This window comes from Xiphias gladius, chromosome 11, assembly GCF_016859285.1.
Source record: "Xiphias gladius isolate SHS-SW01 ecotype Sanya breed wild chromosome 11, ASM1685928v1, whole genome shotgun sequence".
Taxonomy (NCBI): Eukaryota; Metazoa; Chordata; class Actinopteri; order Istiophoriformes; family Xiphiidae; genus Xiphias; species Xiphias gladius.
The window spans coordinates 10056933-10076531 of NC_053410.1; the positions used below are offsets into that span (position 1 = coordinate 10056933).

Consider the following 19599-nt stretch of genomic DNA (forward strand, 5'->3'; position numbering starts at 1 on the left):
TGTTTTATGGTTGTGTATTTGTTTGTGTTTGTCTATATATACAGTATACATAAAGTATACTACATCTGTGCCGATTTTGTTTCTGTATACGTGTGTGTGTGTGTGTGTGTGTGTGTGTGTGTGTGTGTGTCTACATATCACCCTGAGTCACCAAATATGACACTCTTCAGGGCTTTTCCCATCCTCACACTCATTCCTTTGATGCCCTGTTCCTTTCCATTTCTCCTCACTGTCAGTCTCTGAGTCACTTTGAGTGACAGGAGGAACTGCTACAGCCAGACAGTTATTATGTGGTGTGAGCTCTGGCTCCCACCCGACTCCCCCGTGACCATCCAGTGGCTCTGAGCCAATGTCTCGCGTGCGGTGAAGAAACCTCACGACGGTGATGACTGTTGAGTGAGAGAGAGAGGGGTGAGAAGGAAAAAAAGGAGGGAGGGGGAGGCCTGGGAGCAGTATTTCGTGATGTGGTACCTCCCGTAATGCTTTCTGTATGACTTAGTTTAATAGACAGGCTGTTTCCCTCCCCAGTGTCCTTTATGTCACTCCATCAATCTGAAGGTCAAACATTTGATCTACAACTTAAAGCTGCTCTCAAAAATTATGTCTAAATCACAAATAACGTTGCACCAGGGAAGACCGTTTTACCCCTCTAATTGAGACCCAGTAGAATCACCTGACAGTTTTTGCTGAGATGAAATGTCTCAGGCGTGGACATTGGTGGGAAATAATCCTAGTTTATGAGAAGTGATGAAGTGAAACTCAACTTAACAATTTCCAGTGCTGTATTTGCGCTTGCCACATGGTCTATCCCAGGTGTGGAACAGCTGATGTCTACTGGGCCCATTTTTGGATTTCTTTTACCTCTAGCTTTGATACTTGTCTCTTTAAGGAGGCAATATAAATCTGAAAACGATGAAGGGGTCTTACTAACTGATCCACACCTGGTTGGCTGTTATTTACATTCTTACAGACAATATAAGGAATGACTGAGTTGCCACTGCCAGAGATAAAAGGTATATGGTCCACCACGTGGCATACAGCTGAAAACTGTCAAGGTAAATTTACAAACATGCAAGTTTGTCAGAGAGATATGGATCAAAAAATCACATTCGAGCCTCAGCCTCTGTGTTTATTGGTTTCATCTGTTCAGGGGTTCACCTGAGTGTAACACTTTTGCAATGCTCAGTGCTTTGGAGAGTTATGTGATCCTCAAGTTGTGAAGAGTCCATCAAAGTCCCGTGTAGAAACAGCCACAAGCATGCTACTTCTATTTTTTTATGAGGAGTATGCACACAGCAAGAAGCAACCTGGTAACCTGAGGTAGCTAAGATAAAGCTCTTGTGTATATGATTTTTATTTATTTATTATTATTTATTATAAAATTATTCTTACGGCATGGTTTTTGTTTGTAGTAAAATGATACAATCCTGGTGAAAATTTGTGCAGTTTGTAGTACACGTGTATTTTTGTTGCATTGAGATATGTGGCAGGGGGGTATCAGCTTTTGTTGCCGTCTTTTTTGTTATCACGAGGAGTCGCCAAAGTTGACTAACTAACTGAAGCTGAATACACTCAGTATATGATAAGTTTTACCACCCAAAACACCCAGGGAAAAAAAAACTCACCTTGCAGCTTTGATCCAATAGAGCACAAAAAGTCAACAGCAATGGGAAACAGTAGATAAGCTAAGCGAGTTTGCCCTTCACACGAAAAAACACACTTTCATACAAGACTTCCTTTATCAAACACACTTTAAAAATAGCCGCCATTAAGCATGTTGACACTCCAGGATCTGTCAGATGATTACTTCGACACCCGAGAGACACAATACAGGGAATTAATTTCTCTACAGAGCAGCACTACACCTGTAAGCTTAGACGTAGTGCTGTTAGTGTGATCAAGGGCAGGGCAGGGAGATGGAGAACAACCAGAATGAGTTTCCTCTTCTCTATTGACACTGACTTTATTTGCTGTAGTGTTCTGATTGATAGAGCTCTGAAGATGTAGGCTACCACATAATGAAGCAGCTCATGTTGTGCTTGTATTGTTAAATTGTGAGAGACAAGAGACAAATTGAGATGGGTATGGGTTTAATTTCCTTGGCCTTCACTGCATGAACCTGCTGTTAATGTTCTGAAGATATTGAAGTCAATAACAGCAAAATGAAAACACACGTAGAACTGCAACTGACCCCAATTTGGAGCAAACCTTTCACATTTCGGGCTCATGAGGACCAGGCCCCAGGCCTTCGGACGATCGATCACATCTCCTACCACTTGCAGTTCTTCCCATCCCCCCCGTGTGTTGTGAGTTCAACTGTTTTGCTGATGAGAGGGGACAAGCGTCCTCTCCAGATCAGGAGTAGTTCCATGATTTTTCTTAAACGTGGTGGCGTGGGGGGTCCAAGAACCAGTTAGGGGGGACCTAACCCTAACCATCACATTGTGGTGGTGCATCGCTGCTAAATAACAGGGGAAGGTCATAGCTGTTCACTAGTCTGCCATAGTTACGTTAGCCAAGCTAACTAACTAAATACATAATATTATAATGGGACTCTTGGGAGCTTTTGAAGCCGTTATGCCCCCGAGAGTCGTCTTTAAGGGGTCAATCAAGTCTTCAGTAGCCTTCCGCTGACAGTAGGTACCATCACTCGCTATTGTTGCTGTTATCTCGAGTCCACTGTGCATACAGCATTATTGCAACAGAGAACGACAACACCCCAATCCACCTTTAACTGAGTGTCTACATACCATGAACGGAGACATGGTCTGTTGTCGAGTCATGTTTCTCCTCCTGTTTGGAAAAACGTGGCACTGTGATTCTGAATTGCAAATCAAGCAGCTAGTGACAGTGCTCTGATACAATGGTGTTGGGCATTGTCAGATTAACAGTGCTGTAGCCAAATGGCGTTTGGGGGCACCGGGGAGGGTATTTTTATTTTGGGGGGGGGGGACTTCATGTCACCTCCATGTCACCCCCTTTAGAAACACCCCTACTCTAGAGCTGCCACTAGAGAGGAGCTTTGATGAGAACTGGCAGAGGCCAGTTTAGAAGCCTCTGCAGACATCAGTATCAGATGTGAAGAAATATTACCATAATCCAGAGTCAGGTGTTGACCCAGCTGTCTCTTTGAAGTCAGGTTTAAAAGAGGAGCTGTTTTACAGTATATGCTTCTTACCTTTTCATATGGAGGCATAGGAGCACAGCGAATATGAAGTTGGATTATGTGATGTGCATCTGTTTGAAATTGAAGCTTTTTGGCTTTTGTTTCATGGCACTCACGTTCAATCAGCTTCATTTTCACTAGTTCTTGTTTTTTGTATAGTGCAAAGTGTTTTTTCACTTTTGATCAGCAGTAAACAGTTTACATTTACGTTTACTCAACGTTTTCCATCCCGCAAGAAAGGAGAATTCTTATAAGGAGGTTAAAAAGAGGATATATGCATGGCAGTATTGATTATTCTGATGATCACTCTCTTGGTTAATTCTTCAGTCATTTGGTTTGTAATATGTTAGAAAATAGTGAACATGCCCCTGTGTCTGGTCAACCATCCAAAATCCCAAATATATTCAGTTTATGATCAGAAAGGACAGATAAGCTACAAAACCTCACAATTAAGAATCTGAAACAAGTCGTTGGGTATTTGTGACTAAAAAATTACTTAAACAATTAATCAACAATCAGAGTAGTTTCAGATTAATTTTCCGTCGATCAACTAATCCAGGGGCTTTCAAAGTCTGATACTCTGCTGCGACCCCCCCTCCCGAATCTCGTACTGTCTGAAATGTACCCATTAATATAGAGACAAATTTACTGAATTACTTTGATACTGAAGAAAACTAAAAACGTGATGATTATCTGTAAAGTTCTGGAGTTATAAGGAGCAACTTTTTTTCTATGATTTCTATGCGGATTTATGGATGTTTATTCCTGATGGAGATAATGCTATCCTCAGCAGAAGTAAGTCGCACTAAATCTAAAAATCGGATGCCAAGTGTTTTTAAAGTCCCTAACTGCCTTTTTATGAGCTGTGAGTTACATCCACTACTGCACGTCAAACTGCTAACCGTGTTGGTGAGCGGGCCAAACTACAATAATTAACTACCATTCTTTATAGTACATCAACATTTATTTTTCTGTTTCACCTCACACAGTATCTTTTGACTTACATCTCACCCTCTCCCTAAACTGTACCTATCATCATGACTCATGATGGTCGATCATGACTGGTCAGAAGTGTACTCCCGGCACCTCCACTACTCAGTTCTTACTGCCAGATGATAAGATATGCATACAATATATTTAAAACAGACTTGAAGGTCTGGTGCACCCAACGGTTTCAAGAGGAGTTAATGAAATGCTAAATTGTGGGTCCATATTTTATGCATATAAAGTAATGCATTTTTATCACTATCGAGGGTAATGCTCTCAAAAGACAAGTGAAATGTAGGTCAAGATGACTCTTATTATAATTAGTAAAGTTAGTAAAGTCAAACCCAGGGCTTGATCCAAAAGTTAAATGACAGAGATTATAGGGCAGTTAATTATTACTTTTTGTACCATTTAAATACTGCTTTAATTACAGGTCTTTCACCATCTTTTTAGAGAACAAGTTGTACCTCTGGGATTTGTTTCACACATGTGATTCAGAGCTGTATGGGTTTGATGAAAGTCCTTATTGGCCAACCCTGAAATGATAAATGGATCACAGGATCAACATATAATTAATGTAACTAAAGGATTTCTTTAAACCAAAAACTCAGACACATGGCTCTCATGAGATTGTTAAAAAACATTGAATCAGATTAAATTTTCAGGGTTGTTTTGTTGTCCTAAAAGGTTATTGTTGAAAATGTTTGTCACGAAAATAATTTCAATAACTATGGTGGTTCATGGATCCAGCTGTGTTTCATTATAAAATAATAAAAAAGTAAAGTGATCCTCTGTAATATCAGGCAGCGCTGCCAGGGACTAAACTGCTGAACTCTGTTTAATGTAACTTAAACATGTTTGTGCATTTGAGAGACTCAAGTCAGCTGATAAAACATGACTAATGACTTATTTTCTGAATGCCCATTGCGCAGCTAACATAGACTAGCTATCAGAGGCTCACTTTGGAAGCCACACGGACATCGTATCTCGGACGGCCTGTCCCCTGAAGCTGTGGTTGAGCCAGGAAAACAGTTGGAGACAATATAAATCTGAAAACAGCTCAGTGGCAGAGACAGTTGGGGCCTGGTGATATAACTTCCTGTGTGTTTGAGAGGTCTGTGGTCTGTGTGATCTGGTTTAGATGGAAGCGTTCTGTCTGGATCACAGTAGGCTACGGGTTTCCTGTCCTGTCCCTTCACCACTTTGCTACCCAGCACACACGTCTGCTTACTTAGACGAGCTGTGGTTTATAATGGCCCCCTTACATCCAGCTTTTCCTGCATAATAACACCACCATCTTGATATTCACCTCCTGGCTTTCTGACAAGTGGAAGCTCTTATTATTCAGCTAATTTTGGTTAATACTGCAGCTTTTGGGGAATACAATAGTTTTGACAAGTTATTATTACAAGTTTTGATGGTCTTCTTTCCCCTTCAAAAAATATACCATATCTGCACTATGTAATTCCATAAACTATAATGTAAACAAAACCTTGCCAATTCTCAGTATGTTTAATCAGTCCATCCATGTCACCATGCTCTGCTTAGCAAATGAGTACCTTGATGTCTAAATGATCTGTAAGTTTTTCATCACCAGACTAAACGATGATGGAAGTGGAGATTTGGAGGAAGAGGAAAAATTATTAGTTACCGTAATTCATCTAGACAGCATTATAATTTTCCTGTTTGTGGGTGAATAGTCTTAAGTTTTTTTCCCATAGAAGGAAACAGAAAAAGAGTGTGATGTTGCTGTCTTTTGATTCCAGTCGTGTGTGTGTGTGTGCATGTGTATGTCATTGTATATGGAGTAATAACATCTCTGTTCTCTATGGCCTGGTACAACCCTAGTGCTGACATCTCTTTGTATCATCAACTGTTAGGTGGTGAAGCTTTTGAGCAACAAGCGTTCACAGGCTGTGGGTATTCTAATGTCCAGTATTCATCTTGATATGAAGGACATCCAGAATGGTAAGTGTAATCATGTGGTCATGTATCTGAACTAGTAGTTTGAGAAGTGACGCATGGACTGTAAAATGACACAATTGTGGAAACAGTTTAATATGTCTGCACACTGTAGAAAGTGTAGTTGTAGTTCTTTTTTCTCAGTCTACTGAGAAGAGAGTAAGATTGTGTATTGGCTGAGCTCATTGCCAAAGCTTAAACCTCCCTCTAGTAGTTAGCTTTATCACAAGTCATAATGTTGCAAGGCAGCTGAAATGTTGCTTTCCTCCCACTTGTTTTTCTTTGCTCTCATTTTACATAATCTCTCCCCATCTAACATCCACGTCTTGTTTCTCAGTGGCTCTCTGTCTTTCTCTGATGAGTTGTCACCATCTTGTCTAAACGGCTTTGTTAAAGTGAAGTCATTCAGGAGATGTTGATGGGAACAGACTGTCTTCCTGTTTTAGTTACTCTCTGATTGCTCGCCAGTCTTCGCTCATCCATATGTCTAAACAGTCTTGCTTTTTCTTCCATCCTATTCAACCCTCCTACGGTAGAGCCTTTATTACAGCTTCAAATCTTCTATTTCAACACCAATGGCAGCTTGGGTAGGTTACACCAAAATAAATGTGTACTACAGAAACCACTACTGGTACATTCTGTACACTTGTAAACCATTAATATGTGGGGCTGTTTCATCTGCAGTATCTTCAGTGCATCTTGTAGACTGAATTTTAACTTCTCTATGTTTTAGTCTTTGGCACATCCATCTCAGGTCAGAGTGGGAGGGCAAGCAAGGGCCATTCTCATCAGCACTGTCATTCATCTCTTATGTTAAGACAGTTTTTGCCATAGTACATAATTAGCCCTGATTGGAAACTTCAGTATATCATGGAGAGTAAGATCGGAGAAAAGATACTGTATCTCAGTGGTTTGGTGAAGTACTTCTCAGTATTATATGCTTGTTACTCCTTAAAACTGTGGGATTCCTCCTGCCTTGCACAGATGAAATAACCCTAAAAAACTGTGTTTTATTGACTTTGTCATGCATTTCAATTAATTCAATTGTTTTCCCATTCCTGAGATGATCAAATGTTCTCTTGTGCCATCAGCGGTTTGAGATCATTAAAGAATCGCGGTACAATTTGTCTACAGAAGAGGAATATTCATTCGTCAAAACTTTATATTTGTCCTTTTCAGTGTAGTGAATCATTGTTTTATTTCCTCTTGATTCCATGATGAAGACAATGATTAGCAACGCTGTCATCACTTGCATATCTCTGACTGGAAAAAACCAACTTCTGAATCACTGATTTAGATTGTGTCTGTTTTTATGACAGCCCAATTGCCCAGTGAGAAGTCAAGTCACATTTTTCTTTTCCTAACAGCTGTTGTTGTTTGTTCTCAGATTTGGCCGACACTCTGCATGTTTCATAGGACACTTCCGTGTGGTGTCTGCTTCCTGTAAGGGTTTGGAGCGCCAGTCACAGTATTAGATGGTGGTTGCTGGCGCCATGCTGGGGTTGAAAGTGGTAGTCGGGGCAAACCCGGGCAGATGAGTCTGGCTTTTGGTCATAAGAGGTCTGTGTCAGAGCGATGATACGGCTTACTCCCATGTTTGTTAAGACCTGTCGCCAATCAAACCAGCACGCCAGGCTCTGTTTCAGATTGTAATGAAAACCAAATGCTTAGAAGAGAAGAGTGCGAGAAACAGAAAAAGGGAGAGTCGGAGAGACGGAAGTTATTCCTTTGGTGGCTTTGGAAGAGGAGGCAGTGTGAAGAGTTTAAAGAGTGACAGCAAAGTACAGGGAAAGAAGGAGTGGATTTGCCCTGGTGGCTCAAAAGTGAAGAGATTAAAAAGGCTACAGGATTACATAAATGGAGAAAGCAATATCAAAGCTAAATACATGACACAAAAATGACCAGATCAGAACAACATTCTCTTCAGGCTTTTTTCGACTTTTTCCAATTTTGTTTTTCTCTTGATCCTCTTTATCCTTTTTTCTTAAGTTTGTATTTGTGAAACGTTTATAAGAAGTCCAGTCATATTCAATGTCAAGACATAAGATGTGATGCAAAGTGAACATTGTGCATTGAGTCCATCACTCCAAGCTCCTGTATATCCCCTGACACTAGCTTTTCTCACTGTACCTCAACTGCAAATTCGGCAGATCAAAACAATGTGAGTAATTTGGACACACAGTACAGTGAAATACATATATAGGTGTCGAGTGCTTCACTGGGCGACTGTGCATACAGCAACACCTCAGCCTCAACACCGCAGACCCCCAGGCTCTGTTTGTCTTTAAACATTTACTTTCAAAGGATTAATGCTCGCGGGCGCCACGTCCTCGCGTCGAGACAAAAAGGCGACACCAGGAATTCAAACACAGGAGTTCAAACACAGATCTTTGTACCTTTGACAGATTTCTAAGACCTCCGTATTTATGTTTTAGTTTTTTGGCCCCTTGCATGTTATCATGACGAGAGCTGATAACTATGTTACTCACAGCATACGGCACATGATGCTTTATGTGGGCCATACAGGGAGAATTTTGCCCTTGTTTCATGCCGCCTTCAGCTCCATTAATTTGAAAAGGTGTTTTGTCACTGTTTGTGCTTCTTGTTGCGGACAGAAAAAAATGCTATAATCTAGAGGTTATGAAAGTGACAGCATGTTTGTGCTGGTTTGATATCTGACTTTTCAACAGTGTTCCTCGAAGGTAGCAGAGAAATGTCATGACATGCTTTAGTGGTAACATTAACATTAACATTAACCATGTCATCCTCTCCTTCTATCCACAGCCGTCCTAAATATGGATAACACTGTCGTTGATCTGGAGACGCTGCAAGCCCTTTATGAAAATGTGAGTATAACAACATTCTGTAGCACCACTTGGAATTGGAGCTATGTCTTATGGTTACAAAAGTAATAAATATTTTTTAAATCTTGCAAATTTTTGACTTTGACAAGGGGATGATGAAGTCGCATTTGGACAGTGGTTTCAGTAAAGTCAATAGACCAGTGAAAAGACAATATCCCAAAGTGAAATTCATTTCTACACTTCCCTGCCAATGCTGAATCATATAAATACACAGTGTTGAGCAATAAACCCAGCACAAAGTAACACCACTGACAGCTCAGGCTGATCTTGACTGCTGCATTCAGTCCGGGAAAACCTTTGTGTTTTTTTCTTTTCCTCTGTGGTTTGCAGAAAAAGTATTATTTTGGAAAAGTTTGCTTGGGAGAAAAAGAATGATTTATGGTTACACGTTTCATGCCATATATGAATAACAGGCAATCATTTTATTATAGAATGAAACCTAAGAAGACTCAACAAGCTGTGATATCAACAAAATAGCAAAAAATTCATTCATTAGGTGTTAGTGTAGTTTTATTTGGCACTTGACTTAAGGTAAAACACCAAACACCAACTGCTATCCATCAAAAGATACCCTTCCAAGATTATCAAAAGCTGACTGTTGTATACAGTGTAGCTGGGAGATAATCCACTCTTTAATTATATTGGTGTGTTCTTGCACTGTCAGTCAGAGATGCCACTTCATTGTGAACATATTTCTCTATGTGGAGTTCTTATTCCATGTTCCAAATGAAAGGGTGAACTAAAGGAAGGGTGCATTAGATGCTAACACAAACAGGGGAGCCACAAACCGTACTGGTATGTGGTACATGTGCAGTTTGGCAACAGAGTCAGTCCTGTATGGGTCTGTCTGCTGGCTTGGAAGGGGACCAACATTTTTACATGGTAAACATGTTTTTTTTCACACTGAATCTGATTGACTCCATTTTTGTAATGCTCCCGTGCAAAGGAAATTGTAGTTGAGAAATACCAGTGTTCGTGTCACACAACTCCTCTTGAAAGTGGTGGGGTTTTTTTTTTTTTTTAGTTTTTTTTTAAAAAGAGAAACTACACTGAGCATGAAAGATTAGCATAAAAAGAATTATGAAGCTGTCATCAGCGTTTTCAAATATGTGTCCATTTTGGCTAGGAAGGGCTCCTTGTAAATAGTAAATACATATTCATCAGCCTTCACTGATAGAAAATCCCCCCCCCCCCAGTGGAACCAGTTCAGAACCCGTTCGAAGTCAGGTCAGTAAATAATGGAACATGAAAACGGGCATGTTTTCCACATTTCAACTGTGATACAGTTTTAAGATGCTGTGAAATTCCTGTGAATTGCTTTTTGGCACAACTACACAGGAGAGGCCTGGACCTTTGGCTGCCAGAGGCATATTAATAATGTTGATCATGGGAATGAGACTGAGGCTTGAGACAAGCTGTAGTTACGAACCAATGTGTCATAACTGAGGATCAAAAGTCTTCTAACCTCTCCACTCACCCCAGGACTTCAAGCCCTCTCCCTCTCCCTCTCTCTCCTTCTCCCCCTTATGGCCTAGGGCTATGTTATTGGGTTGAGGAGCCAAATTGTTTCTCTTTTGTATTGCGAGACTCCATCCTGTCTGTGGGTCTCCAGCCCCCTAAACCACAGTTGGCAGCACAGTCAGCCTGTCTTGAGGAATGTGAGGGGCTTCTAATGGTTACACCCTCACTCACTGCGCTAGGAGCTAGATCATACACTGCTCTCCCTCACTCTTTCTCTTCTCACACACACAAACATGCTCACAAACAAACACGTTGGTCCCTACGAATGTGCACATATTGTCCTGTATGCGCACAGAGATGGAAAAAACACAAGCAGGGACAGAGTTGCTCGGTCTATGAGCTGCGGATTATAGCCGCTCCTGTTCTTTGAACAATAAGCCATTAAAGGGGTCACAGTGATAGTGGGACACCGCTCCCTCTACTCTAATATCACAAGCTATAATCTGGGCCCAGACTGGTTGTCTGAAGTTGAAGTTCAGACTCCTTTCAGCTGACAGTAGCTAAATGTCATGGAGGTCAGTTAGAGTCGTAGTCCCTCCTACAAACTTTAACAATACAAATGACTACAATTTTTTTTTTTTTTTTTTTTTTGGTACATGGCAAGGCCTTGTAAGTCTAAATATATTTTACATGTTAATTACATGATACACTTTGTCATTTAGGGACCATTCCTTGGCAGTTCAATGTACAAAGAACCTCATAAATGGTGTTTCACTGAAAACTGAGTGACATAAAAGATTAAGCCCTGGCAGGATCTGTTAAACCCTGTTCTAGAAACCTGGCTAATGAATACCACTTGGCTACCGCTAGAGTTCTGGCATCACAAATATCATCCTCCTTTCCTTTGCATTTGATATTCCACATGGGACTGTATTTCTCATGCTAACAACTGCTGCAACATGCCCTAGCAATTCAAAGATCACACGCTAATGCCTACTTGTCCCCAATTACACCAAACACTGCTGGGCTCCGCTGCTGCCCTTTGAAAAGGATCTGCTTTGTGTTAAATATATTTACACTTGAAAACATCTCGAGAGAAGGCGAAGGAGAGCTTGCCCCCTTCGACAGAAAGCGGCGGTGTGTAGAATACTAATCAGGCCCTCAGTGTGTTTGATGCTGGTGTTTAATGTTTTCCAAGGATCCGTGCCGAGGCTAAACCCCAGAGAGAAAGATGGAGAGAAACCGAGGGAGACACTAGACTGCTGAGACTCAGACTTAGGAGGTCTATGGGCTCTGGAGGGACTAGGAGAGAGTTTACATTCTCTTCCTGGGGATGGTTTTATTGTTTTGCCCATCTGTGGACACATTAACATCTATTGTCCTTGCCTCTTGTGAAACGAAGGGATATTTCTGGCCTGCTTTTTTAAACCACCTTGTATAAAACTGTGGTCCAGAGCCTGACAGCAGGATAATAGTCAGGAATGTAGTCTGGCTGAAAGCAACTCCTTACCATTATGAAACTTATACTGTATAGGCTGGCATACAGTAGGAGTTTAAGTACAGATCGTCACAATTCAAGAATTCTTTGACACTTTCATTTCTTTCATTTTCAAGTAAGGTTTATCTAGACTATGTAATTATCTGTTCGATCTGCTTTATGTAATACTAAGGATATATAAATTTACAAATGTACCATAATAAATATGGCAATTCTTGGATCAATTGCCATATTTTGGTTAGCAAGTTTTAAACTTACAAAGTCTTGATCTGAGTTATAAAAAATAAAAAAAATTCTTTTTAAAAATTGCATAAATTTTGCTTAAGTACTTGGGTTTCACATAACTATATACATTACATTTCCTGCTTGAATAAATCTGCATTTTCATTTGACAGAGAGCTCAAGATGATGAGATGGATAGCATTAAAAAGCATATTAAAGCATCCAGAGACAAGGAGGGTGCCAAGCCACTGGACAAGCCTGAGCAGTAAGAGCCAAACCTACCTTCTGAACCAAATTCCATTTACATGGGAGCTGTGTCATTACAGATGCGTTAAAGGAGAATGATCTTGTCCTTTCATTAGGTTTCTATTCCAGTTATCCCAAATCCCCAACTTCTCTGAGCGGGTGTTCTGCATCCTGTTTCAGTCAACTTTCCATGAATGTATCATCTCAGTCCTCCGCAAAATAGAAATTCTTCAGAGAGTATGCAAGGTGAGCCACTGGCTTTTCTCGTTCAATTTTCTTCTCTATCACTCATTTTAACCTTGTATATCTTCATCTCATTTGTTTGTCTGTGTATGTGCATGTGCACCAGACTCTCCAGAGTGGTAAGTGTGTATTGCAGGTGCTTGGCCTGGTGCTGGCTTTTGGCAACTTCATGAACGGAGGTAATCGGTCTCGAGGGCAAGCCGACGGCTTCACCGTGGACATTCTGCCAAAACTGAAGGACGTCAAGAGCAGTGTGAGTGTTACAATGTGAGTCTGTGTGCTACAGGAGTAAAAGCAAACATCCCTCACACTACAGGAGCAGACTCTCAATTAAGGGTTATCCACAAGCAGACAGGAGGTATATGTATGCATTTGTGTATAATGTGTAGAGGAGACAAGCCTATGTAATTTATATGTACAACAAAGCTTTATTCTGTAATGTAGCATTATACTAGAAAATGGTTGGTAAACTGCGGTGCAGATTTAGAGGAGAGGCCATTCTGTTTACTGTTCTTATTCAATATCCCATCGGGCTCAGTGTACCCTTGCCACTGCCATATAAGGACACAGTGGTTTGTGTTTTTTGTGGTGGTGGACCGAGTAAGGTATCAACATCAAACTTTCCACCAACTCTGAGTTATGACAGCCAGCCCAGCACAGTTACGTTTTGTTGTATGGCTCCTCCAATGTCATGACTTATCCCCAACTTCTGAGACTGCTGTCCTTATTCTTGTTTGCCCCACACAAATGAAAACGTCCTGCTCCAAAATGATTAGATTAATAAATAAAGTGGTTTTTGGTTTATTTATTTGGATCTATTTTTTTTCTTTCAGGATAACTCCCAGAGTCTTTTGTCCTACATTGTTGCTTACTATCTAAGGCACTTTGATGAGGTATGTTTTGGTTCCTGTTTATTTGAATCACTTTTCTGTTTTAGTCTGATTTGCTTAGAAATCCTTCCAGAGCTCTCTTTTCATCTCCTCCCTTGCCAGAGGATACCATAGCTTATCCTTTATCAAATTATTTATTTTCCCTTTCCTCATTTACGGCAGAAACAAATCTCTCTCCTTGTCTGGCTCTCTCTTATAATTCCCTTTCCGTCTTTCACTCTCCATCTCCCGCTCTTGTTCTGCTTTGGTCTGGCTTCATTCAAACCTACAGCCTGTTCATTGGCACAGCATCCAAAGGAGCGCTAGTGTAAATAATTAGGTTCTCCAGATGAGATGGACTCAGTAAAGTGGTGGCTGCCAAAATCAACCTGCATGACATGACTCTAGCACTCATAATGGCCTTGTAGCAACTCTGACGGAGAGAATTGCAGTGTACTTTGTGCACCAAGCTTAATGGTAGTTATCTGCTGTAGTTTCAGCCACATCTTCCCTTGGATGTTTGGACTGCTAATAAATGCATGTAGGTGTCTGAAGACATTTATTTCAATCTGGTCTGGTGTGTTCAGTATATACTAGAGAGGCCCTCTCCCATTTGATGAATATTGACTTTGACGTTGGTGTGTGAGGTTTTTGTGCGTGAATGTATGTTGTGTTTTACCAGGATGCTGGCAGAGAGACGTGTGTCTACCCTCTGCCCGAGCCCCAGGACCTTTTCCAGGCCTCCCAGATGAAGTTTGAGGACTTTCAAAGAGATTTGCGCAAGCTGAGGAAAGACCTCAACGGTATGGTCGCCGACGTACATTCCACAATTTTCCTTCTGTTTGAGCACATCCAAAACCTGTTAACGGCATATTTACAACACGCTTATCAGGTAGTAAATTGGCCATTCAGTTACCAGCAAATTATGGCAGGTGTCATATCATGGTTAAAATACCATCACATGGAAATTTATGTAGCAATAAATTATGTATTAATCCATTCACATATCTCCTATTACAATGGAAAATAATTTCCCAAACCTGACCAGCTATGGTCATATGTGGATCGTAGAAGTGGGTGAGCAGAGAGAGATAGCATCTGTTTGTCGTACAGATGAGCTAACCAGAAGCAGATGTGACTTGTCAGATGTAGACTCCTGTTGGACCTGGCGTGCTTTTACTGTCCTCATGAAATATAGATCAAAATATAGAGGGGCAAGTTCAGGGAACTTCCACTACCTGTGTGCACTATCGAAGGTTCATCATCTAATCATTGAGCTGGAAGAGGCTCTCCTCGAGCTCTGAATAACCTCACTGACCCTGCAAGTTTCACAAGCCAAGCAGTTTGGAGCCAGAATTTCCATCCAGCTAAGATTACATATATGTAATTTCTCAGTAAAGTCAAAACACAATAAAAGGAGTTACATGTTGACAGTATTACCTCATGTAGGGACTTCATATGTTGCATTTTGGTATTAAACATATAGTTAACGTATAAATTATCTAAAAAATGTAAACATATAAAAGAGGCTTATAAAAAATGCGCCAGAATGAATGTGCTATGTTACTGCATATGAAGACCTCAGGATAAGAGTGTGGCAATTGCATTATGCTTGACAAGCCAAACTGATTGGTTGACTGAAAAAGAGTTCTAATGAATGAGACAGTTGGGAAAAACTCCCTTTCATTACTCTGTCTCAAGTCACTCAGCACTCACAACACTTTCCAAGGACTGAAGTGCCAACAAGTGGTAAAAAACGACTATGTATTTTTGTACAAACGTGTGTGCACACGTGTGAGCATGTACGTGTGTATGTGTGAGTTTGTGTGCTTGCAGCTTGATCGACAATTCCCCAAACTTGGTCTGTTCTCTATCATGTTTTATGTATCTTTGCTGCTAAACCAATTAGGTGCCTGATCTGTGTTGCGAAATATTGTTTTTTCTTTACCATAATGATTCTTTAGGCTGTTCATTATTTGTAATTCATAAAGATGGAGTTGCTCACAGGGGAAATGGACTTGCGTCTGCTTCGACCCCTGTAGCGGTGGCACATGTTGTCCGTACATAAATACATCATCACATGCTATACCTGCAGACCTCTTCATTACCTAGCAGAGCCAGCTGAGTGCTCTAACAGACATGGGCTTCGGTGACAGTTCCCAGAGGGAGGTTCCGATAGGTAAGAGGCGCAGCAAAGGCCTTGGCTGGCCTAAAGGACATCAGCAAGCAGCACAGTGGAGAGAGCGCACTGTGTACCTCTTAAGTTGAGGCACCATATGGTCTATGAATTACCATTTGTCTAGTCCCGACCTTCCCGTTTCCTTAAGCGTCTCATGGCCTCTCCACCTCTAAGGCCTTGAGCTGAGTTCGTGTATCTATTATGTTTTCAGATAGAGCGTGACGATACGTTTCTCCCAGGATCAGAGCACAGGCCTTCCTGGTTCCTTGGGGTGCCTTATTAGTCATTAAAGGTCATTATGTCTTTGCCAACACTTATTCAGCAGAAATTCAACAGAGATTTATCAAAGCAAACTCAACCAGGGTGAAATGTACTATAGAGTTTGTAATTTCAACGCAAATGCCTGAAGAGATATTATTTTTCTATTGCTCTGAAGACAATTGTTTTCCCTGTCATCTTGATCATCTCATGTTGTTTCAGCATGCTCAGCTGAGACGGAGAAAGTTTGCAAATTGTCCTCTGAAGAAAACCTGCAACCCTTTAAGGAGAAGATGGACGAATTTCTTAGCCAAGGTGAGCGTATTTCAATTGAAACTCATGATTGATAAGACTTTCAACTCATTAAAGGGTGATATTCTGCATTTTTCTTCTTGTCAACAAATTCCATGCAAAGACCAAAATCAACAACTGATCCTCCTAAAAAGTGTTGCCTGCGTAGCAAAAGCCTGACACTGTATATCTTATTGCTCTCTGCCATATCTCTGCCATGTCAAAGAACTATTGAAAAGACATCAGTGAACCACACTCCTGCATTGGCTGACTTGTTCCTTCGTCGCCCTGAACATAGGCCCTGTAGCTTTTTTTGATTCCCATATCCACTGCTCTGCTGCTATACTCACCAGCAAATACACTATTTATGCCTGTTTGAGTAACATTTGCTAAAAACTAGAGGATAGGAAACTATTGATAATCAGAATAATGCATTGTTAGTTTTGGTCTTTTCATCTGATTTGATAACAATAACAAAAAAAAAGAGAATATCACCAGCTTTAACCTTTTTAAAAATGATGAAACAGGTGATGCTCGGTCTGTTTAAACATATGGTTTGCTCATCTGTTTTACCATCATACAAGGAGGTAAAACTTAAAACGGCAAATAATTTATCCCTCCTGATCAAAAAAGTATTCTGTGCTGGTATACTCTCAGTATACCTAAGATGAAAATTCCTCTGTGGAATGAGAGCATATGAAGCAGCTCATCAATCAGAAAGATGTAGGTCTTCTATGTCTACAGACACATTTCCAAATCTGTTTCATGCTGTTTTTCTGGTTGATATATGCACACAAGAGTTCACTCAGTGTCGTTTCCATAGGGACGTGTGTTTATTGCAGGGTGTATTGAATAACTCACAGCTATTGTTCCAAGTCTGCCTATCTGCTTTAACGGATTATGACTGCACTTGGTAGCTGTGTCGTTTATCTTGATCTCTACCCTCTAAAACAGAATATATGTTGCTCTGCCTCATAGAAAGATTCAGGATGACCGAAGGTGTATCTGTCATGCAGCCTGTTAAATTGACTGCAGAGAACAGAACTGGATGGACAAAAATGACTTGTTCAGCGCCTGATCCTTTTCACAAAGTACTTTTGACATCATGGCATGTTTTTGTCATATATTTCCCTTTATTTCTGCCATTATTTTTCACTCCTACACTCCTATTAGGAAATAAAATAACCCTTCTCAGTATGGTGTTTACTCAGAGGGCTGTTAATGGACGATGATTTATTTATTGTAAATGAGGAGCACCTCCTCTTCCATTGCACTTTTATTGCAACAAGACCAAGAGTCTACGGCCATGCTAGCGGCTCTGTGAGACTCTATCCAAACTGGTGCTTTGAGCTGAATGCTTATGTCAGCATGCTAATATGCTCATAATGACAATGTTTACGTGTTGATATTTAGCACTAAACATACAATTCCAGCTGAGGCTGATAGGAATATCGTTAGTTCTGCAGGTATTTCATCATAAACTGAAGTATTGGGCAAATATGAGTGGATGATGGCACTAGATGAAAAGTCAGGGCATCATCCAGCTTATTACAAACTATCCTGAGGGGGACAGGAATGTTTCCAGCACATTTGATGGCAATCCATCCATTGCTTGTTGAGACGTTTCACTTAAAACCACAAATTGCAATGTCTGGCTGGTGCTAAATGAAAAGTTTTGTGCCAATCAAGTAGATGTTGAGAGATTTCACTGGATAAATGAAAACTTTGACTTGCCGAAGATGCTGGATGAAAAATCAGGGGCTTACCGAAGTCGTTAGGATGCTTCCTCTCAACACCATGGATGTCTGTACCAAATTTCATGGTAATCACTCCAATAGTTGCTGAGATATTTCGGTCTGGACCAAGTGGTGGACAAAGAGACCTTCATTGCATCCCTTGTGCCATGCTGCTAGCATGGTTAAAAATCTCCTGTACACACCATTAGAGCAAACCAAAGACAGAAAAAAAATGCCAATACTAAATTGTTGTTCTAGGCATTACGGCAAAATCCATTGAAAATGTAGTCGTGTTTATCCATCATGTCCACCAGATGTCATACAGTCATGCTATTATCTCAATAATCTGACATCTACAACAGTATTGGGATACTGTGATCCACTTCAAAGGTGTAAGACTTAGTTTGTTATGCTTGTTTTGACATAACAAGCCAAATGCTGTTCTTCATGTAGCATTGGCTTTGACCCTGGCTACATTCAGTTGACTGTGTCCAATCTTTCTGAAGGACCCAGCTCACAGGCCTCTCACCAACTGCTTTTGTATTCAAATGAGAGTATAATATATAGCATATGTTCTTCCACGGTAATGCTCGCTGTTCATTCTAAAGGAAGTCTGCAGATGAAAGCATGTCTCCCATTTCCATCTCTCCCCCTCTCTTTTCCTTTCTATCCCTTTCTCTCTGTGTTTGAGAGAAATATGGGAGCTCTTTCTTTGATGCAAATGATGAGGTTTGTCCTCTGAGAGCAGAATGTAAGCACCGTAACATGGACATGTGACTCAGAAGGCTCCAGATGGGATTCTTGGGGTTCCTCCACTGCGGCCGTGAAAAAAAAGAACAACAGCCAAATGTCCTATTTTTGTTATTTCTGTAATTTCTAAAAAAGCCTGGGGTTAAACTGTTTCTGGCTCCACGGTTTAAACCGCTTTTGTTTATTTTCTGACCATGAAATTCACCACAGAATAACAGTGGGAGCGGACTTGTTGGAGCTCGGCTGTTTGGTCTAGCCTGATTTTCCCCGCTCGCTTCACAAATTCTCATGCATACAGGCCTTTGATGGAATCACTATACAAGAGAGCACTGGCCACTGTTGTGGCCGACGACTCTTTCTGATGGACATAAAGATTGTTGTCAAACTCACATCCCTTTTCTACAAACTACAACTCTGCTGTCACATCATGGAGGCCGATGCGGCTAAACTTCAAACTTTTAAACATTTTTTATGTTTATATATACCACATTATGGCAAAATCAAAAATTAAATAGACATGTTGATCTTTATCATGTTGAACCACATGATGATGATGGTGCAATAACAGAACTGACATCTTTAAATAATATTTTTTTTGAAATGTTTTCATCATTTATTTTGTTTTAAATACAATCTTTATCAGTTTACTCATCTTGCCCCTTAATACCACATTGTCTTCATATCATCACAATAAGATAAGTAGATAAAAACACAATTAATCATATTGAGTTCATACTGAATCATTCAGCATCAGGGGAAGATTTATCATGGAGTGTCAGAGTTTATCTCCCTTAATTGATATTCAGTGTTCCTAGAAATAGATTTTACATCACCACAGGATCTTTCGAGTTCAGTGTCGTAGTAAGT

At 40.5% G+C, this 19599-nt stretch overlaps 1 protein-coding gene across 2 annotated transcripts in view; it reads left to right on the forward strand.

Moving 5' to 3' along the window:
• The window catches only part of LOC120796455 (formin-2), a 38606-nt gene that overhangs the window by 14442 nt on the left and 4565 nt on the right, over window positions 1-19599 (forward strand). For both annotated transcript variants that reach the window (XM_040139326.1, XM_040139325.1), the window contains exons 7-14: window positions 6034-6121; window positions 8900-8961; window positions 12334-12425; window positions 12523-12652; window positions 12756-12902; window positions 13483-13542; window positions 14201-14321; window positions 16178-16270. In XM_040139326.1, coding sequence (XP_039995260.1) covers window positions 6034-6121; window positions 8900-8961; window positions 12334-12425; window positions 12523-12652; window positions 12756-12902; window positions 13483-13542; window positions 14201-14321; window positions 16178-16270 — 793 coding nt within the window. The remainder of the gene's footprint in view (window positions 1-6033; window positions 6122-8899; window positions 8962-12333; window positions 12426-12522; window positions 12653-12755; window positions 12903-13482; window positions 13543-14200; window positions 14322-16177; window positions 16271-19599) is intronic.